At 42.9% G+C, this 26,447-nt stretch overlaps 1 protein-coding gene across 1 annotated transcript in view; it reads left to right on the top strand.

The window, feature by feature from the left end:
* Sdb (SAXO downstream of blistered) overlaps positions 1-26,447 on the top strand; it is a 49,537-nt gene that overhangs the window by 9,312 nt on the left and 13,778 nt on the right. Inside the window, exons 2-3 of the mRNA XM_076785801.1 lie at positions 12,741-13,006; positions 13,711-14,001. Of these exons, the coding sequence (XP_076641916.1) occupies positions 12,741-13,006; positions 13,711-14,001 (557 nt within the window). The remainder of the gene's footprint in view (positions 1-12,740; positions 13,007-13,710; positions 14,002-26,447) is intronic.

Below are 26,447 nucleotides of genomic sequence, written 5' to 3'. Positions count from 1 at the left end.
AAGCAGGCACACACTGTAGATCGAGCGAGTCTCACGTGCGCCGTCTCCAATCTCGCGATCAACCTGCGTTTAATACGTGTGACAACCTTTGACCCGGTTCGCTCGCGACGTGACGGTTTTTCCGCTTCCGTGACTCTTCGAATAGCGACACCTGTTTCGCGAGCTCTGTCATTTTGCCTCGCGAAATGGCTGATTCCGATTACGGGAGCTCGTTTGCTCGATTTTCGCGACAGTCGAGTCAACTCTGGCAACTTTTTAGGCAATTTTGGGAAATTTTTAAGAAAAGATACCACTCAACAATTCCAAACTTGGCACGTTTGTTAACCAACATTCGAAGCGTGTACCCGAATTCTCTCAAACCGTGATAATCATTCTCTTCGAAGTTATAGTAAACGCTCGAACAACATCGGCCAGACGATATTAACCCTTTGCACTCGAAGCTATTTTAACTCCAAAACGAAACATTTCTTCTGACCTAGAATATTGCCCTTCTGTACATATTTTTTCATGTTATACATACGAAAATGGTGCGATTTACTCGTACAATACCGAAATGTTTAGTAATTTATTAAATACAAACAAATTTAATAATGTAAAAAATATTTTGAATAATGACACAGCAATTTTTAGTGGTGCCTTACAGTCACCATTCGAGTGCTAAGGGTTAACACTAAACGTACCAATACCGGTCAAATGACCGGTTCTAGATTTTTTGTTTGACAATTTTGGAAATTATGAAGATGCTTTCATGAGCACTGATTCAATAAGTATCTTTTTATTGCGATAGGAACCGCGCAAAGTCTAAATAAATTAAATCTTGTCATTCTCATAAGGCAACATGTAACTGTTACTTTCATATCTCGGTACGTTTAGTGTTAATCGATACAAGGAAACGCTGCACACGACAGTGACCAAGTTTGGAAGTGATGTCACCGTTCTCTGGCAGTTCGTTCGGCGCCCGACCAATCGGATTTCTCGGCACGATCTCCGATTGGCTTTACTTAACCCATTAAATCATCGCGATCGTCGTCGTCACGCTCCAAACTTTTCCCTCGCCGTGCATTATTAGTCGCAGTCGAAATTCGAGCGGCACACGTGGCGAATGTTACGGTCCCCGATGCAGCTTCTAGCTAAACAACAATTCCATAGGTCAATATTTTTTATCCACAGCTCAACGTACTATACACGTATTAACACTAGAACTACCGAGCCCTAAACGTGAGTTAGACTTATCCCTTTATGATAACAGCAAGATTGAATTTGTTCAGGTTTCATACGATTTTTATGGTAACATGTACTCCAACGAAGAGATATATCAAAAAATTTCTCGTGAAAAGGTTTTCATAGTTTCAGTAATCGTGAAAGAAGAAATCATCCATCAGTCATTTTGTTCGGTAGTTCTAGTGTTAAACGAACAAAGTACAATCGATTTATAAAGTCGGAACGCGGATCGTTAGCTTCGAAGATCCTCGCACATTAAGAGCGATAGTTATGCAATTAATTGTTACGTAAGATCGTTCCATGGACTCTTCCGAGCAAGACGACGCCGTTCAGTGCCGCGTCACGAGCGTGTAAACGCGCTCGAAAAAATGACCAAAGCGAACCGGACACCGGGAACGCATCAATTTCGCCAGATTAAAGTTGATCTAACCGTGTCGTAATGAGCGATAGTCGTCGAATTATCGACTGCCGAGTTTGCGGAACGGCCTCCGCGATCGCGCGGGTATCCCAGTGTGTCGGTTTTCTCGTAACCTTGCTCGCGTTGATAGCGCCGAACGGCGAACGACAATAGCCATAATTGCAAAATTTATGAGAGCCGACGCGATCGGACGTAAACACCGGTTACCGGTCGTTTCACTCGCTCTCGCCACACGTATCGTCACGCGACCGTTTCCCTCGATCTAAATTGCGTACCTTCGATCTCTCGATCGCTTCGCCGTTTCGGTGGAAACGCGGATCGTCGCCGCGCTACGTTATCGCATAATTTGCTAATCGCCAATGTTACCTCATTGCTCGATACATTCGCAACATTCTTAAAGCTTCACGAACATTCCGCGAAATGACACTAACGTTGACGTTTGGAATTATTATATAAAAGACGATTAAGCTTCCTTCTGGTACAGCGTAATTATTAGAAACCTAGGCTAGAGAAATTGTTACAATGCGTACCGAGGTACATATTTAACACTAAACGGATTTTTTATTTTACTATTACTGAAATTATAAAAATGCTTCCGTGGGAAATGATTAATATTCTAATCTAATACTATAGCTATGTACTACTGCTATATATTAATCTACTATTTAGTAGGACATCTATTATAATTAAACTGCGGACTTTATGCATTTATGACAAAAATGGTTAGGCGTATTTTAAAACAGTAAAAACATTAGAAAAATTTTAAAATGCTGTTACATTATTTTTAACCTATTGAACATACCAAGAAAGAAAATAAATTTCTGTATCACTCCAGTTTGTTGCAATTCAGGGAGAAAATTTTTATTTTGCATAAAAATCCGCAGTCTAAGTATAATACATCATCATTTATCAGGTCACTTTTATAAGACAACATGTTAATTTTAAGGCTAGGTGGTTTAATTGTATCTTTGCAATTCGAGGAATGAAACGTACAGTTTTAGACACATTGGAATTCGAGAAGCTCGGAACAGGAATTAAAGGTCGAGAGCAGCCGAAGTGTTGGGGAGTTTATGTTGATGTTTTGCGTGACGTAATTTTATTTCATCTTCACGTGAATGGTCCCACGGGAATGTTTCCCAAGCATTCCGGCGTCGATGCAGGCTGGTGCTAGCAGCGACACTGGTTTCGAGGTCGATGAAATACCTCGAAGTGCGTTCTACCCCCGTACACCCCCCACCCGCAGATATCAATTCCACTCGTCGCCGGGGGAAGGGGGAGGGTTAGGGGAGCGAATTCAACGGGTCCCATTGGAATCACCGACACTGTTTTCGCCGACAACATTCCATCGACTCGAGATTTGACCGACAACGACTTTAACCGACAATAGATTTCATTGACAATAGTCTCCATCGACAACAACTTCAGCCGACAACACTGGCCGTGTTATACTCGTCTGCAATAGTGTACTATACTATCAGTCCCATTAATGTCCCAATAATGGGGAAAGGAATACGCGCACATTAATCGAGACAACGAAATTGTTAACGTACGCAGATCAACACAATGAAAACATTAGTGTATATACAGGGTGTGGCCGGACGGTTGGTACCACCGGGCAGGGGATGATTCTATGAGTAAAAATAAGTCGATAAAAAGAATTAACATTTTTTCATTTGATGTCCCGTTTTCCAGAAAATCGATTCTGAAATTGCAGCGATTGCGCAATGATCTGACGCGAATTAAACTCGATTTTCTCAAAAACGAGGCGTCAAACGTAACAATGATTTCTCTATATATGTCGACAACGCAGGTCTTGTCAGTGACATATATCGTCCAGGAGATACCATTCTCTGATCCACGCCGAACCCTACACGTACTAGGTATGTTTACACTCCTCGGCGTCCGAGGCACCTCACGGGGTATACCTCGCGGTAGTGGGGATAATTCCGCGACGTTTATCATCCAGGCCTTGGCGACATATATCGAGAAAAGACTGTACTCCATATTTTCGACTTATTTTTTAGAATTATTCCCTGCCCGGTGGTACCGTCCTTCAAGACACACCCTGTACATGAATCATCGCAAGAAAAATGATTAACACTGACGTCGGCTGTTGTCGGCGAAATCCGTAGTGGATGAAATGTTGTCGGTGAAAACAGTGTCGGTGATTTCAATGGGACCCGAATTCAACAGGTACAGTCGAGGGCGAAATTCAACGGGCTCGACTTCTATTTTCTCCCCGGTCCAATTAGCGAAACAATCGGAATTGGATTCCCCGCGCGTCTTTAATTAGCTGCACTCCACGCTCCCGATTCCGTGGACATTTTGTTCGTCGGCGCCGTTCTGCGGCACTTTCGAATTTTCCATTCTGATCGAGCGTTCGCGTAACGGGCGACTTTGCGACACGCGAGCTGCCTCTGTCAACGTTATAATCGATTTGTGCTTTCATCGTTTATCCAACTGTTAAGCGAAAAGTGAGGAAAAGTTGGATAAAATCTGCGAAATTGCTTGCTGTGAAAATTGCGTCGGTGCGGAAATGTTTAGCGGAGTCTTTTAGTTTGCCATTCGATCGCAAAAGGGACTACGGATCCGTTCGAGGGCCTCGATCTTCTTTGAGGATCCCCGGTTCTCTCGGTGTCCTAGAGAATTTGCAATATTCTCGCGCAGCTGCGTCGAATTTCAGACGGGAGGTGTCGTCCTCGCGTGTGTGTGCGCACAAAGCGTCGATTCTCGCGTAAAGGGCTCGTCCTTGTTAAAAGCCGGGGCAAAGAGCCGCTGTTTTTCGATTGTACAACGCGTGCAAACCGTCACCTTCGTGCTCCTCGCATTTGGGGTGTGTAATTGGGGCCTGGTCGCATCGAAAAATCCCGTGAAAAAAATCGTTCCTCCCCCGATACGAGCCTTTGTCAACGATTAGACTGCGGATCTTCGTGTCAAATAAAAATGGTCAACATAAACTATTCGTCGCAGGAGTCAAATACAAGTGTCGTTCTTTTTCTAACGATCCTCTCTAAACATCCCTCGGCTGATTACGATTGTTCGACGATGTATTCCATTTAAAAAATAATAAGAAAACGAAGGCCCGATGCGAACTTTTAGAGGGAGATATTGAGAGGCAACAGCTATAAGTCGTTCTATAGCCAGCGCCGGGAGAACGATTACGTGAAAAATTTATAGCGGTCGGAGAAGATTGGTGTCAAGTTTTAAAAATATTTTTGCAATGCCAAAGGTGCATAGAAAGCCGTGTAAAATATTCATGTGTGCGCGGTTGTTCTACGGGTTCGGAAAAAATTCCAACCTGTGCCCTTGAAATACACTTCCGAAACGGGAGGAATCGCTAAAACGCATTGTCTGGAAAATTAAAAATGTTTCGTTAAGAAAACCGACCCGAAATTGAACATAGTGATTACTCCTTCGGTTCTGATTCTCTCGCTAATCTCACTTCCGATGAGAGTCCAATTGATTTGCTCTCGAAAGGAAATTTTTTCGAGTGACAAGATATTTGCGATATGGTAAACAATTGGGCGAACCTCTCGGTTGAACCAATGGGCTGAAGGTCACCGGGCTCTTTATCGAATTAGAGCGCTAAGCCGAGGGCCGAGCGTGCTCGTGAAATATAATGATCGACGTTAACGAACCAAAAACGCGTGCGACTATTTCAAAGCGTCGCGCGGGTCTGATCGTCGCCTGACAAACGGCGGCGTAATTAACCTTTGCGTCGCTGCGCAGGTAACAATGTCCGCGGGCCTACTGTTCCCGGTCCTCCGGGGGCTTTGTCGAATAGCAATTATCGCGAACGGTAATTTTCGAGGTTTTTCCGCGAACGGTGTCGCTCGTTCACGTTCGAACCGACCCGGAAGCGAGCATCGCTTCTGCCTTGGTAATTAATGCAGATGGACGAGCTAAATGACTCTTCCCAAATCGGTTGTTCTACAACTGCACAGGCGGATTTTACACCTGCATGACAAAAATCTGTAGATCTGTTTAAAGAATTGAAAAATATTATTTTCAGCTCACAGATTCGGGCAATTTTTCTTTCGCTCGAAATTCGACGTTCATAGGACTGTCTTGTAAATTGCCAATTCTGACAAGTTTCAACGAACATGCTCTTACAGTTTTCACGAGGACGGAAAACACACTGATCTTTTACTTAATTAACGCTCTCAAGAGTCATTGGGCCGTTAATAGTTTCCAAACGAACTGCAACAAAGTCTCTTTCCAACTCTTCATGTTTCGCTGTCCTATAGATAGCACTGTTAACCCTTTGCACTCGGCGCTAGTTTCAATCTAAAACTAAATTTTTCTTCCGTCTTACAATATTTTCATTTTATTTATACGAAACTGATCTGATTTCTACGTATAACATTGAAATGTTTAGTAATCTATTAGATTGAAATTTTGTAATGTAAAAGATATTTTGTAATATTTTCTGTAATTTCTTTGAAATAATGCCACAACAATATCTAGTGGTGCTTCAGAGTCACCAGTCGAGTGCAAAGGGTTAACAGAAAGTTTCGCGTGCAATTTGGAACGTGTAATCCGTAAATATTTAAATCGATCGCCCGTCTGAGTCATCTCTGTTTAGAAAAGCAATTTATTCCGTTGTCCAAAGATTTTTTTGTCTTGTTCAAGGTCCGCTATGAACGCAACACGGTGTTTCTTCTCGATATTTATACTTATTATCGGAGTAAAGTAGCGTGATTATTTTTGGATTATCTACGGGGGGGGGGGGGGGACGTTGTTCAATCATTTCGCAATGACGTCGGCGAACGTGTGCGCGTCGCGTTTCGCTTGTTTTCGACGGTTTTCGGTTTTCGAGCACCCTCCGGACGCACGGTTCGCCGAAAAAAACAAAAAAACGCGGCGATTTCCATGAATTTCGCCCGATCGAGCGGGTTAAATAATTCAACGGGCAATTTCGGCGAGCGTAACCCGGAGATCGATAAAGGACGCGTAGCCTCTCTGGCTCTGAATAATGATGGAACACCTGCGAAGGCGACCTGGCATTGCAAACTTATCCTAGGACCGATTATACCCGTCGGCCACCCCTTCGGTACCAATGAAACGCATTAGTGGCTCGATTTTCCGCGACCAGTGCAATCATGCGAGTGTTACCGGTTTAATCTTTGGAAATTGAAGGCCTTGAAGGATTTTATGCGTTTACGACGGAAGCGGATAAGAGGAACACGAGACAGTAAAGACATTAGAAAATTTAACTATGGAAATACTGTTTTCAACATATTGAACGTGTTAGGGAAGCAAATCCATTTTTATTTTCAGTCCGTTGCCATCGAGGCAGAGAATTGTTATTTTCCATAAAGATACGCAGTCTGGTCATCGCGCACCTAATTTACGTACTCTGTCCCATAATAATAGCAGCAAGTCAACATTTAAACGGGAGTTATTGGCGACTGTAGCTGCGAGTTATGTTGTGGCGCAAAATTGCGTTCGATGAAAATCAATGTTTCAGGACATTTGTCATTAATTTGGTACACGTCGTTCAATTTTTAGGTGAACCTATTTATTACGAATTATAACTATTTTTCTAATCTCATCCGCTGATCGAAATCAGTCGAATGTCAACCCATTGTAAAAGTAAGATGAAAAAAAAGAGAGTTTGAACAACGACGGTTCCAATAACTTAAATTAATTAATTAGTTAATTTTGTAGGGAAGGCAAAGCTTCGCAGCCAAGGGATTCTTCCTACAAGTTTAAAATACAGTAACGAAATTATTAAAAAATCCCGGAACTATCTGAACACTCAAGATAAAAATTAGAAGCAGTATTTTTACTTTATTGTTTAGTTTAATCCAGTTTTTTGATAACAAATGTTGCGTTCTATGTTTATTTTCGTTTGCTGCTATTATTACGGGAGAAATGAAATTGATCTACTGCTGCTATTATTACGGGACAGAGGGAGTATTTTATCTTTGCTGATCCTCGTATCGGATTTAATATAAGATTGGAATTCAGACGGAAGCTATCAGAGCATTTTTCAAACCCGACTGGATAGCTGTTTTCGATGATTCGATGAATTCCTCGGTGTCGATACGAACCGGTGGAAAATGTCACGTTGATACTTATCGACGGTAGCGCTGACCGGAAACAGAGGGGCGAAGAAAGAACGTCGTCGCCGCGGAGCTCGTTTCCTCGACCTGGAAATTCATTTGCAGAAAATGACGGAAGCCGGCGCGATGGCGGAGCAGACACCAGGGAGAACCGCTCTACTAATCCGAGCTTCGTGGACGACATCCTCGCTTTAAACTCTGAAAAGATAGCGATTCACCCGCCATTTTCAATGGCGCGGATCCCGGGTAACCTCGGACTCCAAAATCTTCGTTGTGGAATTTCGAAAATCTCGACCCAAGAGCGCTTCAGGAACACCCTACCTCTTCAATACTCTTCTTTGAGTGCTTCTCCGACAAAGTGAAAATAATTTAATTAACACTGTGCCAAAAATCAATCCCAGAAAATCTCACAAGATCAGTGCAATTTAATTAATGAATCCGAAACTACAAATGTAAAATGTATTATAGGGAATGCTGTCTGAACCCTTCCGAATTCTAAAGATCCTAATAAAATTCGGTTTATCTGGATATGCCACAATAAAAATGAATTTCTAAACCTAGTCAAAAATCACTGTCAGTCAATCGAAGCTGTATGTCATTGCTTCCCACGAAATTTACAAAATACGCGTTGTATTGGATTGAGAAAGATTCTGTCTTTTTTCACAATGGCGTTATTCTATTATTTGGAGCGGGAATCCTCTCTTGTCCGACCGTCAGAGAATTAACAGTGGACAGGTCAACCTCCCATGGTTAAAACCAGGTTCGTTCACGCGAGGATGCATTTGACGGCTTTCGACGACGAAACAGAATCCTCGGGGAGAAGTGGCTCCGGGTTATGCGATACTGTGTGCAGGCGTGTGCAGACTGTGCGGAAGCGTGTGCAGGCGTGTGCATGGTCGCCATCTGCGCCGATCTCGCGTTACCCGCATTCCGTTTAGCTAAGCACTGTAAGCGCTGTTGGCCGGATCGGGCGTCAAAGACTGGATCTTCGATCTACCGATCCCGGGGATCAGTAGTCGCTGTGTTCGTACAAAGTGTCCCAGGAAGAGTGTCGTAAAATAGGGTCGTTTCGGAGGTGATTCCAAACACCTTTGTCCTTTGCCGATTCGCGGCGAAACGCCACGTTTCCTAGTTATTGACGAAAAACACGGACCAATCGGAGCGCGGCTACAGCGGACGGCTTCCGGCTCGGCCAATGTCAGCGCCACGCTCGGCGGGACCTGTCGCCGAGCCCGAATCCGTCCGCTTTAGCCGCGCTCCGATTGGTCCGCGTTTTTCTTTAACCTAAACCTAGCACAAATTGACCTTTTCCAACTTCTGCGTACACTTTCGTGTATACAACATTATCACGTCGCTATTTATCCTTACGACTTCTCTTAAGGGGGCCGGCAGCCATTTGGCCTTGACTGGCACGCTATGTTACGCTGTGCATTTTTTTCTAGACATTTTACGTCTTAAATAAGTAAGTAATCAATTAAAAATGCATACCACCGTGTTTGTACATGTCTTTGCTACGTCTGTCCAGAGCCTTTTTTTCGATACGAACACTAAATCTCTCGAAATTAAGAGAATCTTTCTGCGGCAGCCATCTTGTGACGTCATACTTGCTTCAGAAAGCGAGTTTTCTGCCGAATATTACAAATTACTCCACGATCAGGTAGAAATTCGCAATTTGGGGTCTGGACAGACGTAGATTGGACTTTTAGGAAACACAAGTGACCACTTTTAAACTACTCATTGGAATATTGAAGCGTCAATTTGTCAAGATTTTGACCCTTGCAAGTTCATATACGTATATTGCAGAGAGATTCTCTTAATTTCGAGAGATTTAGTGTTCGTATCGAAAAAAAGGCTCTGGACAGACGTAGCAAAGACATATACAAACACGGTGGTATGCATTTTTAATTGATTACTTACTTATTTAAGACGTAAAATGACTAGAAAAAAGGCACAGCGTAACATAGCGTGCCAGTCAAGGCCAAATGCCTATGTATACAATGTATTTTTCGGTATTTATTTGTCGTTTTATTTTTTTTTCCCAAGAAATATATGTATCTTGCCCTACCTACAGCGGCCGGTAAATCACCCCAGATATCATCCCTTTCGTTTTTCTACACTTTTTCCCCCTTCCGGGACACCCTGCAGAATAAAACCCTGTGAACTCGAAAAGAGATCGTATTTTGGAGCAACATTGTCGAAATCGGTGAACGTGTCCTACCCTCTCAAAGCGCCGTCGATGATTTTTCAATCTAGGATAGACGGCGTGTTCGTTGCACGCCCGCCATCCGATAATTAACAAGGGAGGAACCGAACCAGCCAATTACCGGTCCCGGGCGCTGGCAAAACCCGAAGTAGCCTATTAGACTTCGATTAGCGCGGTTCCCTGGCCCGCTTTTTCACCCTTTCCACCCGCGAAAATTAATTTCCTCGTTGATACACAAGCGCATTAACCTGCTAACCCTGCCGGCGAAAACGAGTCAGCTCGTCACGCGCATTTGGCATCGAGATTCACTCGGCAATCTCTCTCTCTCTCTCTCTCTCTCTCTCTCTCTCTCTCTCTCTCTCTCTCTCTCTTCGTTTATCGTCGACATCGTTCTTGATTATTTTCGGTCATCGAAATTACGAATGGATTTTCTGGGTAATTGATGAGTCGATATTTTAAACCGAGCACATTTGAAAGCGATTTCAACGATTCTAAAACAAACGATCTGGGATCGATCACTTCGACGCTGGTAGGTTTAATGTCAATTATTTCTTTCAACCTACAATATTTCCCTTCTATATACATTTTGCATGTTATACACACGAAAATGGTGCAATTTGCTCGTACAATACTAAAATTTTTAGCAATTTATTCAATACAAACAAATTTAATATTTTAAAATATATTTTGAATACTGATACAGTAATTTTTAGTGTCGACATTCGAGTGCTGGGGGTTAATCAGCCCTGCAAGTAGATTGTGGATTCTTGCGCAAAATATTCGGTCAGCGGAAAAATGTATGCGTCCGTTTCCTTGTTGCATTTTAATTCGAAATCGAGCACAAACTTTTACACCGAATAAAGATCTTCATAAAGTCGTGTTTCCTTCCCCGATAATTTCGATCGGTCGAAAACGAGGCAGCCATTAAACCCGAAGTTTAAGTGAACTCGCCGTGACCAGTCGACGCAGGCCGACCGACAGCCGAACGCATTGATTTAATCGGGAATCATCGGAGACGAACGGAAGTCGGACAAAAGGCTGGCTTTCCAGCGTGTGCCGGCGAAACTACGGTTCGGATCGCGCGAACCTCTGCCGAAGAGCGAAGGTGCTCGTTAGCGCGAGCAATTTCGCGCCGTGTCTTTCATCCGCTGGACACGGCCGTGCGATTTTCTAGATCCGGCCGGATTAATCGGTTTTCCGCTAACGAACGCACAGCCTCGGCCGGTTTCCTCTGCGATCGCGGCAAAGAGGCAACGTTACTCCCCGATACGATTCGAGAGTAAATACTGTGCCATTTATAGCGTGTCTCAAACATCGTACAATGAAGTGCGATCGACGAGGATAGATCCCGACGGAGAGCTCGTTCCCAACCGTTTGCGCTCGAAGCTATTTTGACTTCAGAATCCGAGCTGCTCGAACCTTTAGCAATCTATTAGGGGGACCCATCAGTAATTATTAAAATATAAAAATTAATATATAAAATTCGCAGTCCACTTATAAAACAAGGCTGCATCCCCAGGAATCCCTTCTTTCCAGTTCTTCTTCTTTCAAGCTTTACAGAGACAATAGCGGTAAATAATTCCGATGGAAACGATGGTCTAGGATTTTACGTTGTTGCAAAAGTATTAGGGTGACCCATAAGTAATCAATTATTTCGAAATCTAAAACAAACTTTGTAGTAGATACAAGTTTTTATTTCTTAATTTATTATATAATCTCGTTGGTCGAATATTCTCGTTGGTCTCAGATAATTGATGCGGTAACCATATTCCTTGCCTACGTGCCTTTCCCATTTCGTGTAGGTGCCTTTGTATAGTTGACCACGTGGACCCAAGGCTTCTCGATAATTCTTGTATACCTAATTTTGTATCAGCTTCCACTAGAGATTTTAGGGTGTCGTTATCAAATTCAACTGGTCTTCCACTTCGAGGTATGTCGGAGAGATCATAATCACCAGCAGCAAACCTTCTGAACCTACACTTGTTGACCTTAAACACGTCTCCATAAACATCGCAAATTTTCTTTGTTGTCACCGTTGCATTAAATCCCGCATGAAAATGGAAAAATATGCAATGACGAACAAAATTATACTTTTTAGAATATTTTCAACACAGGCTGCTTATTCCTCTTCAACGACCGGTACAGAACTAAAGGCAAAACAAATTCTTTGCAAATAATTGATTACTTATGGGTACGCATTAATATTAATTATAAAGACACGTTCAGCGATGCAGGATTTGCTTTGAATCCTAGTCTTCTTAGCGGTGCCTCGGCGGAAAAAATAAATAAGTAGGCGAACGCATCGAAAAGAGGAGGAACGAGTCTCGAACCCTGAATTTCGAATGATTCGCCGGAAGGCATATCGAATAGGCATTTGCGCGGAACAGAACGCGCGCGTTGCCCTGCAGCGTTACGACCCATTTGACAAGTAACAGTGCTTTGAACCGGCCGTGAAAGCACGTGTAATTAGCAAGGTGATAACCGTTCCGATTAGCAGAATCCTCTGTAATTGTCTTCGGAGAGGAGGTTCGACGGCGCGAGTTCATTGGCAAAGCGCGACACAGCATTACCGGGAAAATTTACTTAACGCTGCCAGCGTACTATGACTAGGGCAAAGAGCCGAGGGCAAAGGGATTGCTCGGGAGATCCACGAACCACGAGGATCCTAATCCAATTACAATCGCTCGGTCAACGCTATTGCGCCCGTCGTACATGCAAAGAAATCCACAAAGGACATAAAGTCCGACGATGGCGTAACGTGTATTTGAACGTGAAAAATGTTGTCATTTTTCATGACGTTGTTCTCACCCTGTCGTTGTTCTGTTCCCAGAGAGATGTCACTAAATCAACGACCGAATTCATCGACAAAGAGCAGGTGACTAGTATGGTAGCGCGGGATGTCGTTGACGACGCCCGGTTCGACAAGTTCGCCAGCTCGGCCCCGAGGTCACCGGCGGACTCTCCGCGGAAAACCTCGCCGGACAGGCCAGGTTATCCCCGTGGAATCCCTGGACTTAGGGAGGACGATCGACCGAAGCCGATCCCAGCCGCTGGGAAACCCAGTCGACCCCCTCAGCGGGACGACAGTCCCAAAAGGTAGGCCCTTCAAAACAAATCGGGAACCCTTCCCGATACAATTCAAGGAAACAATTTCCTTCCTTAACCCCTTGCACTATAAAGATAGAAGATTTCGAACAGAATCTATATTAATGATTCATTCCCCCGAAACCCAAAGAAAATTCCATTTTGCGGTTGTCGACGCAGTGATTTCTCTATATACAGGGTGGTTGGTAACTGGTGGTACAAGCGGAAAGGGGGTGATTCTACGCGAAAAAAGAAGTCGAGAATATAGAATAAAAATGTTTCGTTTGAGGCTTTGTTTTCGAGAACATTGAGTTTGAAAATGCAGCCAATGCGCGTGTTATTCGATAGGAATTGTTTGCTGCGTCTGACCATGACCTCTACCAATTCTACTTCCTGCGCATACTAAAGCACGCGAACCCGACGGATCTTTAAATTCGATTTTCTCGAAAACAAAGCCTCAAACGAAACATTTTTATTCTATATTTCCACTTGTACCACCAGTTAACAACCACCCTGTATATGTCGCCAAGGCCAGCCTGAAGTATGTTTGTCTTGGATAAGACAAGAGCGAACGCTCTTAGGTGCGCACAGCGCGTTCGGGTTATGCGCCGGAGTCGCCTAATGCGTTGCGTCTCTCGTTGCCAACGAAGTCACGGGGCCGCAAAATGGAAGCAAACCTCGTTAAGCGTATTGAACGCCGCATTGAATTTTCGCAGAGGTTCCGGCGTCAGACCACAATCGCCGGAAAAGCCGCGCGATTATGTCTCGAACGTGGGCAGGCCGGCGGCGGGAAAGCCGAGCCGGCCCGAGGACCGGCCGACACCTGGAAAACCATCTCGACCGGAGGAAACCTTTGGGAAACCGGCTCGGCCAGGTGAAAAACCGAAAAGGGGCGACCAGACGCCGGACTCGCTCGACGAGGACGACGTTCAACCTGGAAAGCTGCCAGACATCCTCTCCAAGATCCCCCTGAAGGAGCAGTGCATCTGCGAACTATGCACCTGCGGGTAAGTCGGAAAACAATTACCAAAGCATCGCGCAGCAGAACTTCGATTATCCTCTGCATTGTCCGAATACTTAAAGAAATATTTCGATTTAAACCAATTCATATGTTACACCTAGACTGCGGATGCATTCATGACTTATGAAAATTTTCAAAAAATGCTGTAATATAATACTCGATAGAATTTAGCAATATTTTTATCAGTTTTGGGTCTGCAGAGGCTGTTCCCATGAAAAATAGGATTTTATTTCATTCCGTATTCTGAAAATTTGTCTGCTAACATTGGAAATTGCATAAACATCCGCAGTCTAGCTACACCAGTGCTCCGCGACAATTTCACGGCGCACTACAAGTAAAAGCTTGCAAATAATTATCATAATACGTATATGTTTTTAACGGATAAAAAAACACAATAAAATAGCTCTGCGTATGTAGATCAGTGCTACGCGATTTATTGCAGAATTCGATAAGGATTTAGCTCAGCACCGAGATCGTTGTATTATTCGAACTGTTCCATTGGCACGGATAATCGAGGTTCTACTGCATTCTACTGCATTCTGTCAGCACTCCGAACATCGACGGTCTCGCAAATACTATGTCGAGTTCGTGGGGTCGCATTGTCAGACTCGTTTCAATTTCACCTGTGCGCGATTGTTAGACTGCGGATTTTATGCATTCAATGCAAAAATAAGTAGGTGTAACGTTCACCGTTGTATTTGTACCATAGGTGGTACAACTCATCGGAACGTGTTAAACAGTGAAAATATCAAACATGAGAACAACGAAAATAAATTGCTATGTTACTTCAGTTTGTCGGAATCCAGATCAAATTTTATTTTGTAAAAAGGTGCACAGTCTATTAATGATGGTTGACTCGATCTTTTAAAGTTTGAATAGTCCAGAACCATTTTGCTATTTCGCTCGCGTCATAAATGCACGGTTAAACGAATGAAACGATCTCGAACGCCGCCGGCAATGGTGCTCGGGAGCAAACGTTATTACTGCCGGAGGAGGGAGTAGGCCGCAAACGTAACGACGATAATTAGATAGAGTTCCGTATCGATGCCGCACCGCGCCGTGAAAAACAGAGCCCGATCCCGAATTCGGACGGGAATGTTAATTTGCATCTTCTACAGAGCACCGTGCGCTCGCGACAAGGCGTGTTTTGTATTCCGATCTCGTTAACTGTGTTTGGAAGTGGGTCGCGTCACGGCGCACCACGGAAACGTATCCCCGCCGGAGGGAGAGAGAGAGAGAGAGAGAGAGAGAGAGAGAGAGGTAAATTAATTCCTGCGTTCCCGAGCCTTCTCGAAACAGCACTTCATCTTTCGGAACGAATTGCTGTCTCTTGTGAATTTTCTATTTAAAAGTTTCCACCGGGAAACCATCGACAAATCAATTTGAAGCGAACCGACGCGCTTGCGTCTTCCTCCTCCGTTCTCGACGCGAGTCCGCCATTTTCTAAACAGATCTCTCGCAAAGTATCATCTTCCAGCTTTAAGTTAAGCCGTCGAACCTTGAAAAATTCCTACGCGATCACATTTTAAAATTGACTCGCAGGATCCCCAGAAAATCGAGTCAATTTTTTCGAGCTGATGGTCAGGTTTTGACCATTTTTGCGACATGGTCTCGCATTCCTTTTTCTAACTTCGTCACTCTATCACAAAGAGCGGTCTCACAGCTGTAATTTAAGGCCTCAAACTTCAAAAAATTCCTACAGGAACACATTGTAAAATAGAGTCGAAAGACCCCCTGAATTTCGAGCTAGTGGTCAGTTTTTGACAATTTTTACGATATGGTCTCGCATTTATTTTTAAACCTAAATCACTCTATCACAAAGTGCGGCCTCTGAGTTGTAATTTAAGGCCTCAAACTTCAAAAAATTCCTACAGGAACACATTGTAAAATAGAGTCGAAAGACCCCCTGAAAATCGAGCTAGTAATCAGGTCTTGACAATTTTTGCGATATGATCTCGCATTTCTTTTTAAATCTAAATCACTCTATCACAAAGTGCGGCCTCTGAGTTGTAATTTAAGGCCTCAAATTTTGGAAAATTCGTACGGGAACACATTCTAAAATTGAGCCAAATGATCCCCGGAAAATCGAGCTAGCGGTCAGGTTTCGCAAATTTTTGCAATATGGTCTCGTATCTCGTTTGAAACCTAAGTGATTCTATCGTAAACTGCGGCCTTTCAACCGTAATTTAAGCACTCAAATTTTGAAATATTCCTACGGGAACACATTCTAAAATTGACTCGAAGGATCCCCAGAAAATCGAGTCAATTTTTTCGAGTTGATAGTCAGGTTTTAACAATTTTTGCGATATGGTCTCGCATTTCTTTTTACACCCAAACCACTCTATCGCAAAGTACGGCCTCCGAGCTGTAATTTAAGGCCTCAAACCTTAAAAAATCCCTACGCGAACACCACTAAAATTGTCTCTAAGTAACCCTTTAAAGTCCACATTTTTATAACAAATTATACATAAATTTTTTCCATGCTTGAATGAACCTATCACGGACCGCGATCTCTCGGCTTGAATTTGCGCTTTCAACAGAATGAAAAATCACGTGCTGATCAATGAGAAGCGTCTCCGTTCAGTCTAAATTCGTCCGTAAATCCTCGCAACGTAAGAGCGATTAAATTAAGAAGTTCCAGCCCATAAATCCAACGTAAACCCAGTATGAAGGTTGCTCAACGCGAACGTAAGTGTTCCATTGATCACATGTTCGAGGAACGACGCCAAAGAACCTTAAAGTCGGCCAGGCGAGCACGTGAGCCTCGCAAAGGGCTAAAAGCGGAAAGATTGCCGATCCATTAGCGGCGTATACTTCTCGCGGGCGCCCACGATTAAATTCCGCTCTTGGAGTTTGTCTATTAATAGGGACGCGAGTCGGGCGAAAAAAAAAAGAAAAAGTTGTTATTCGCACGGGGAAAACGTGCTTGGAATTATTAATCGAGCGGTCGAGCGGTGCACAGCCGTCGCGGTTTTCGTTCCGCGGGCTGTCGTCGCGTTGCGGCGAGCTTTCGTCATCGTGACCATCCATGCGTCGGCTTTTTTCGAGATTCCCCTACGCAGAGATCGGATACTATACCCGTGACCGACGTACAGGACGTTCCAAAACTGGCACCTGCTTACGTTGCAATCCATTTCATAATTTTGCATCGTGATTTTGCAATGGAATTGCCGTAAACCAACAAATCGCCCCCAGGAATGTGATCTAACCATTCTGTTTGAAACGTTTAAACTTCCTTTTGGTGCAGCCCTACATTATAGAAAAGCCTATTAACACTAGAACTACCGAGCCCTAAACGTGACTTAAACTAATCCCTTTATAATAACAGCAGGATTGAATTTTCTCAGATTTCATACGATTTTTATGGTAACTTGTACTCCAAAGACGAGATATATTACAAAATTTCTCGTGAAAACGTTTTCATAGTTTCAGTAATAGTGAAAGAAGAAACCATCGACCAGTCATTTTGACTGGTTCTAGATAGAGTGTTAATTCGATGAAAACTCCTTGTCTTCGCATTGTGAATATTGGTGTAATAATTGTGTTGTATGCTTACGTGGATTGCAGTACCATTTTCAGTCTTGAAGCATAAATACAGCAACCCATTATGCGTGCACAATGAAATGTTGCAGCGCGCAACAAAGAATTATGGTAGACCATAAATTGACGTGTTAACTCGTCCTTCCAGGTGAAGGTACGAAGCTCGATCGATCGGATCTCGCGTTGGCGTCTTCCCTATTTCTTGCCTTTTAAGGGAACCTTTTGATCGAGCTCGTCAGCTCGGTAGTTCCATTCGCTGGTTTACAAACAATCCTTGATATCTTATGCATGCCTCCGCCGATTACTCTGTAAACACGGCCACACAAAGCTCGCCTTCGGTCCCCCGATAAGAACGTCACCTGTTGGTTCCACGTAACCATAACTTACAAGACGCCTGTTTGTGTAACCGCTTCCTGACTCTATAGAGAAACTACCTGCGGGATGCAAAAATCATCTGCCTTTCTTCCGGGGACACCCCCACTGTAATTCCATAACAATCATTTTTTAAATCATCAAACACCCACTGAAGTTCCTTCAAAATCTTGCATGGAAACCAGCAGTCTAAAAATGATTATAATATGGTTATAATTAGACCGCGGATTTCATGAATTTATGCCAGAAACGAGTAGACGCGATTTAAAACAGTAAAGGGATTAGAGGAGCTCAAGGCCGTCGATATATTATTTTGTTAGAATCATTAATGCGGAAAATAAATTTGTACTTCTGTAGTCTGTAGTTGATGATTAAAAATTTTGTTTCGCACAAAGATCCACAGTCTAGATATAATAATCCGCCTTTTTCTGAAACTGTTTGTTTGCTATGATCGTATATATAAATTGTAGAAGTGACACGGGAAATTCGGGCATCTCTATAGCTCCAAAATTTGGCAAAATTTTCTACTGTGCAAGGTGTACTGAATTAATTTTATTTTAAATAATAGCGTTCCTGCGGGAATATATTCTAAAGTTGACTCGCAAGATTCTCTGAAAATCGAGCCTAGTGGTCATGTCTTTCCAATTTTTGCGACATGATCTCGTTCTCTTTTTAAAATCAAACGATTCTATCGTAAAGTACGGTCTCTGAACCGTAATTTAAGCCCTCAAATTTTGAAAAATTCCTACGGGATCACATTTTCTACTGCGCAAAGTGAACTCAATTAAATTTATTTTAAATAATAGCGTTCGAGGTTATAGCTAAAAAATGTTGCAAAATCTTCTACACAGTACAGAGTATGTCTAATTTAGTGAATTTTGGCCGATGACGTACACCTGCAAGGTTGCAGCTGGAGGTCTCTCCTGGAATCGTTGCCGGCTTTGAAACGTCCTGTACGCATACGAAGGGAGCGCGCGCGCGTGCACGCCGGCGAAAGAGTGAAAAGTGGGACACGAGACAAGCCCTTTTACGGTAGGTTGTCCCCAGCCAATCGGGATCGGCTGTTCGGTGATCTTCCTTATTCGAACCGAGCTATGAATCGAGCCGAGTCGAGGCAATCCGAGCCTTCCCAAGGCGAGGCGATCGTGATTTAAATTTGTGGTGATCCGCCCGTGACAACGTCTGCCACGTCACGAACCGCGAAGGATAGGCCCATTGTTCGGCCGAAAATCAAGGATGTCCAGGCGACAGCGACGGCGAAACCAGTCCCGGTGTCTCCTTCTTTGGAACTTCTCGCGGCTGCTCCTTGGACCAACTTTTAACGCGAGGACACGGATTTGCAAATTGGGTCAACGTTCAGCCGTTCTCGATCGCGAAACTGATTGCCGTAACTCCGGAGCAGAGACGCGCGATACTTCCACTCGCAAAAATCAATTTTCGAACCTCGTTATCCGACAGAAATTTATTTCCTGCTTTGCAAAAATTGTGAGAAATTTTATTCGCACGGTGAAGTACTCTACCAATGCCAAGCAATATTTTTGAGACCATAATTTGTAAATTGTGGACCCTTGCGCAGCTTCCACTCGCTGAAATCAATTTTCGGACCTCGTTATCCGACAGAAATTTATCTCCCGGTTTATAAAAATTATGAGAAATTTTATTCGCGCGGTGAAGTATTCTACGAATGCCAAGCAATATTTTTGAGACCATAATTTGTAAATTGTGGACCTTTGCGCAGCTTCCACTCGCTGAAATCAATTTTCGGACCTCGTTATCCGACAGAAATTTATTTCCTGCTTTGCAAAAATTGTGAGGAATTTTATTCGCACGGTGAAGTACTCTACCAATGCCAAGCAATATTTTTGAGACCATAATTTGTAAATTGTGGACCTTTGCACAGCTTCCACTCGCTAAAATCAATTTTCGAACCTCCTTATCCGACAAAATTTCATTTCCCGGTTTATAAAAATTATGAGAAATTTTATTCGCACGGTGAAGTATTCTACGAATGCCAAGCAATATTTTTGAGACCATAATTTGTAAATTTTGGACCCTTGCGCAGCTTCCACTCGCTGAAATCAATTTTCGGACCTCGTTATCCGACAGAAATTTATCTCCCGGTTTATAAAAATTATGAGAAATTATATTCGCGCGGTGAAGTATTCTACGAATGCCAAGCAATATTTTTGAGACCATAATTTGTAAATTGTGGACCTTTGCGCAGCTTCCACTCGCTAAAATCAATTTTCGAATCTCGTTATCCGACAAAATTTCATTTCCCGGTTTATAAAAATTATGAGAAATTTTATTCGCACGGTGAAGTATTCTACGAATGCCAAGCAATATTTTTGAGACCATAATTTGTAAATTGTGGACCTTTGCGCAGCTTCCACTCGCTAAAATCAATTTTCGAATCTCGTTATCCGATAGAAATTCATTTATCGCTTTATAAAAATTATGAGAAATTATATTCGCACGGTGAAGTATTCTACGAATGCCAAACAATATTTTTGAAACCTCAATTTGTAAATTTTGAACCCTCGCGCAGCTTCCACTCGCTAAAATCAATTATCGAACCTCCTTATCCGACAGAATTTCATTTCCCGGTTTATAAAAATTATGAGAAATTTTATTCGCACGGTGAAGTATTCTACGAATGCCAAACAATATTTTTGAAACCTCAATTTGTAAATTTTGAACCCTCGCGCAGCTTCCACTCGCTGAAATCAATTTTCGAACCTCGTTATCCGACAGAATTTCATTTCCCGGTTTATAAAAATTATGAAAAGTTTTATTCGCACGGTGAAGTATTCTATCAGCGGCGCAGCGATATTATTGAATCTCATTTTTAAATGGTAAACGCATATCAAGCTTCCAGTTTGCAAACATTTAATTTTTCAGTGTCCTTATTCGGCAGAACTGTATCTTAAGCTGAACAAAAATTGTAAAGGACCCTTTAAGAGCGCGCAGTCATATTTTTAAAAAGTGAATCCTTACGGAAATAAATTAACTAAAGCTTGGTCCACAGTCTGCAGCCCTTTATCCCGTACAATCTGAACTTCTCCAGCATGTCCGCCGTGAATATGGCGGACGGGATTCGACGAGAGTATACGTTCTGAATAGCGTATAGGGAAGTTATACCTACTCCAGGAAATGTGTTCCAGTGGTGCGCAACTCTGTAGAGTGGTCGAAATGTTTGGTTTACTTCTCGGCAACGAGAGAGCCCCATTCATGGAAGCTCTTTTAGAGTACTCCGGCGTCGACCTAAGGGATCGAAAGCGCACAAAGCCGGCTCGATCTAGATTTCGAACTCCCTATCTTCTTATTAGACTCCGGGCAGAGCCGGCACTGACCTTTCGAAAATGCGTATGGAATTTTTATCAGAAGGAAAATATTTAGAGAACTTTCTTGTCGGTCATGGCAGCGAGAATAAATTGCTGCTGACGTTCCAAAGAATTAATAACATGCATATTTAACGCTAAACCTGCACCAACCAAGTTTCTCTATTCAGGCACATAGGGTAAGGGACCCAATTACTGTGGTTGTATTAATTATACTTGTTTCTAAAGCATAATGTATATTAAAAAAGAGATATTCAATTTTTCCATTAAGATCAGTTAATATATATGTTATATATGTCCTTTTTAATATTCACTATTCACTTTTTAATAAATATAATTAATATAGGCACAGTAATTCAGTCCCCTACCCCATAGTAATCAAAATTGCACAAATAAATACAGCCTTGTTATTTTCATAAGGTAGAACATTGTAATTGCTTTTTTAGTGTTTGGTAGGTCTAGCGTCAATCAGAGTGAAATTAAGGGTTTTATCAGAGTAAATCAACGTAACCCAGAATAAATTCAACAAAAAATTTTGTCAGAATAATTTACCAGAACAAATCAACGTTGAGTTTTTTCAAACCTCGTTGAAGCAATCGAGTAGTAGAATGAAGATTAATTCGGATCTCCTTGAGGATATTTATGAAACTTTAAGATCGGTTTATAAAAATTTTAGACGGACAGGTATGGAGCTTCTCGGTTTCTCGATTTCGGTTCTTCGAGGTAGATTTTGATGGCGGGGCCCGGTGCATTTGTATTCCGCGAACGTAAACAGGATCGGCCTCGTCTGCCGGTGAATTGCGCCGATGAATGTAATCCCGGTTCTCGCTAGATTGAAACGCTTGACCTAAATCGAACGAGCGCGATCGAGAGATCGCGGAAAATTGGTTGCATGCCTGCGGTCTGCGGGGTAGTTCCGGCCAAGTCCACTTCAAACCGATCGGCAGCCCGCGACTACTTTCGAAAAGGGTTCAAACTTTCGCAATGTCGGCTCTCCTCGTGGCTAACGTTATTATTATTATCGATTTTATACGTTCGCCGGCGAGCCAACTGCTAAACCATCGCTCGAGAACCTCCCCACAATATCGCAATAATCTTTTCACTGAAACGATATAATAGAAGACGCATGACCGAACTGCCAATATCAGAATAAAAATCGTCTGATTGCAGCGTTTTCAAGTTCTTTAAACATTTTTCTAATTTGTACTCGAGGTACTCGCAATGTTTGTAAAATCACTATGTCAGCCTCCCCAGTTTCTAAGACATCGATCATGAGTCATGATCGAACTGCGAATATCAGAATAAAAATCGTCTGATTGCAGCGTTTTCAAGTTCTTTAGACATTTTTCTGATTTGTACTCGAGGTACTCGCAATGTTTGTAAAATCACGATGTCAGCCTCCCCAGTTTCCAAGACATCGATCATGAGTCATGATCGAACTGCGAATATCAGAATAAAAATCGTCTGATTGCAGCGTTTTCAAGTTCTTTAGACATTTTTCTAATTTCTATTCGAGGTACTCGCAATGTTTGTAAAATCACGATGTCAGCCTCCCCAGTTTCTAAGACATCGATCATCTGAAAAACGATTCGTCGATCGGCTAGGCATCGTATGCACAATTCAGCGCAATTACAGAATCCGACATTAATTCGCGTCCCGTCCGTCGATAATCAAAGTGCTCGATTCGGTATAATTGTTATCGAATTTCCAGGGTATCGCGATGATCCTCGTTCAAACCGACTCGAGCGCAGGAAACCGCGAATCGATAATTACTCGGCGATCGGCAATTCCGCGAAGTGTCATTCGCCGCGAGAATTAATCCGGCAACGGGGTTGCAAGCAGGCTCGGAGCGTCGACGGGGAAGCGAAAGGTGCGAAGGGTGCGAAACCGTGCCGCGATTTCTCCCTTTTATCTCGCCTTTTTTCGTCCGGTAAATCCCGGTCAAACAAAATTACCGCGGCAACCCGATTTCCCCGATAAGCCGAAATAACAGAACGCGTCGCGTCGCGCCCCCGAATGAAGCGTCGTCCCCCATTGAAATTCCCCCGCGTACGTGTCTCCCTTTTTCGCTAGGTCTCCCTTTTCCTCCCTTGAATTCAGCTATGAGCGCATCGATACGCGAACCGGCCCTCGCGAGCCCTTTGACCGCTCTCCAATCCCGAAATGCTTCGGCCCGGTTTACACCAGAGCGAAAACGCCTCTGCTCGCTTTTCGTCGCTTCAAGACGTTCGCTTCAGGTTCGACTGCGAGTCATCATGCGTGGAAATGACGACGCCAACGGGAAACGTCCCAGCCACACGTAGCAGAATTTCAACACTAGGTTTACGGACCTCTAAAAATTATTCTATTGGGTTGTCCGGAATGTTCGCGTCGAATTTTAAGGGAAACTCAAACGCAGTACAGGGTGTATAAAAATTATATGTCACGACCATCGTAGCGTGATTCTACACCTCCGGATCGGTGGAGATCTGTGAAAAAAATGCACCGCAAAATTTATTTTGACCTCGAAACTTAAGGTCAAAGTATCGAAAAATTTGAGCGATGCGCACTATACGATGCAATAAAAGAAAGTTTGTCGACACTTCGACCTTGATTTCCAAGGTCACGGTGAATTTTGCGGTGCATTTTTTTAACAGATTTCCACCGATCCAGATGTGTAGAATCATGCTATGGTGGTCGTGACATATAATTTTTAAACACCTTGTACATTTAAATTTCGATATACATTTATTGAATTATTATAAGTGCCATTTTGTCCCATAATCTTCCTCCGTCTTTCACGCAACTTGCGCTTTTCGGCGAGAAACTTTTAAATATGATTTTTCATGTCGACCAAACAGTTAAAGTTTCTGTCATTATGGGAATTTTGTGTTGACCTAAAGAGATGAAAATGTGAGGGTGGAATGTCTGGTTAATAAAGTGGATGGGGTAGCACATCCTAACCAAGCTCCAACAGCTTTTGGAAGAAAAAGCATCAAATGCTTATAATGCACTCTGTTTCTTTCTTTCCCGGGCCCCGCGGTGGTGGGGATAATTCCGCGACGTTTATCATCTAGACCTTGGCGACATATATAGAGAAATCACTGTATTCGTGAATTAAAAATATTAGATTCCGTCATTTTGACGGGTCCTGTAAATCTAGTGTTGAAGAAATGAGAAAATTTTCGGAAAATTAAATATTTGCCAATTAAATATATTTTTTTACACTTTCCCAGTGTAATTAGCTGACAAATTGTAGATCCAGCTTTAAGATTTTCACCGAGTTTTAATATCGCACAAAACGAGTATTGTGGACCCCTCGATTGATCTCCTGTTGCTTAAACATTTTTATCGAATTTTACTAAATGGATTTCGTCGTACAAGGTTTCTTGAATCGATAAGGAAATGTACTTTCGAACACAACAGCTTTCGCAGACGCGAATGATTGATTCGATGACAAGGGAAAAGCATTCAACGCTGCCAGGAGTATTATATTCTTCGTATTCCGTGTTCAACGTCGCTATAAAACTGTGTGCACCCAGCTCCATTATCAATCTTTCCGTTGATCCATTCATTCCTTTGCAATCTTCGTCAAGAAAACTCCACGGTTCCTTGGAGAATAGGACCGACAGTCACGAACGGAGTCATTGCCGAATTGCTCCGCAGAGCCTGGCACTGGTTGCAATCATTATCTTAAATTCGATCAACGAACACGAACTACATTCGTTTCCTTTTCAATCTTTACATTCAGAAGGTGCTTCCAAATGTCAGTTTCGTCACAGTGCTCGAATAATGGTCGGGTTTTACCAATTTTGTGATGCGATTTCGTATGTCTTTCGAAACCTAAGTGACTCTGTCGTAAAGTGCGGTTTTCCAGCTTTAAGTTAAGCTCTCAAACTTTGAAAAATTTCGGCGGGAATATATTTTAAAATTGATTCGGAGAATCCCCTGAAAATCAAGCTAGTGGTCAAGTTTTCCCAATTTTTGCGATATGGTCTCGTATCTCTTTCGAAACCTAAGTGACTCTGTCGTAAAGTGCGGTTCTTCAATCGTAATTTAAACCCTCAAATTTTGAAAAATTCCTACGGGAATACATTCTAAAATTGACTCGGAAGATCCCCTGAAAATGGACCTAGCGGACAGGTTTTGCCAATTTGTGCAATATGGTCTCGTATTTCTTTTCAAACCAAAGTAACCCCATCGCAAAGTATGGTCTTTTAACCGTAATTAGCCCTCAAATTTTGAAAAATTCCTACGGGATCACATTTTAAAATTGACTCGGAAGATCCCCTGAAAATCGATCTAGCGAACAGGTTTTGCCAATTTGTGCAATATGGTCTCGTATTTATTTTCAAACCAAAGTAACCCCATCGCAAAGTATGGTCTTTTAACCGTAATTAGCCCTCAAATTTTGAAAAATTCCTACGGGATCACATTCTAAAATTGACTCGAAGGAACCCCTGAAAATCGATCTAGCGGCCAGGTTTTGCCAATTTTTGCAAAATGGTCTCGTATCTCTTTTTATTCCTAAGTGACTCTATCACAAAGCGCGGTCTTTCAACCGTAATTTAAGTCCTCAAACTTTGAAAAATTCCTGCGGGAACACATTCTAAAATTGAGTCGAAGGATCCCCTTAAAATCCAGTTGATTTTCAATCTTCGTTTTCAGAAACGGCTTCAATGAGAACAGAGCATCGATATCCGAATCATTAAAATCGCACGCGATTTTTAGGGTGGCAGACTTGCAATTTTTGACGTTCGACGATTTTTTCGAGAGCCGCGTGACAGCCGTTCACGGTCGTCAAACGTGTCGGATGACAGCGGAAAAGGTGCACGGGCATTTTGGCGTTTTGGCAGGTCGCGCTCGGCCTAATTGACATGTAGATTACAGTGTCGTCGCGGGGACAAAGAGAGAGGGGGAGGGGGGAGGGGGGAGAAGTTGCGACGCTTTCCTCGGCTCGTTAATTGCCAATTGCAGCATCGCGGCACGTTGAATAGCATTATTCGGCGGTGTCGATGGAATCCGCTCGCTGTTTGAAAACATCGTTATCGCGTTTAACGCGGCCGTGCGAACGGCCTCGTTAAAACCGTGCCGGATTTTTGCGTGCAAAAGTCGACTGGACTTATCGAGGCCGGACGGCACGCGGAATCGGAGAAGAAGAAAAAAGAAAAGAGAGGTTCGAACCGGGCGAATCGCTCGC

The sequence above is a fragment of the Halictus rubicundus genome, chromosome 3 (assembly GCF_050948215.1).
Source record: "Halictus rubicundus isolate RS-2024b chromosome 3, iyHalRubi1_principal, whole genome shotgun sequence".
NCBI classification, from domain to species: domain Eukaryota; kingdom Metazoa; phylum Arthropoda; class Insecta; order Hymenoptera; family Halictidae; genus Halictus; species Halictus rubicundus.
This window is presented reverse-complemented; position numbering and strand designations above follow the sequence as displayed.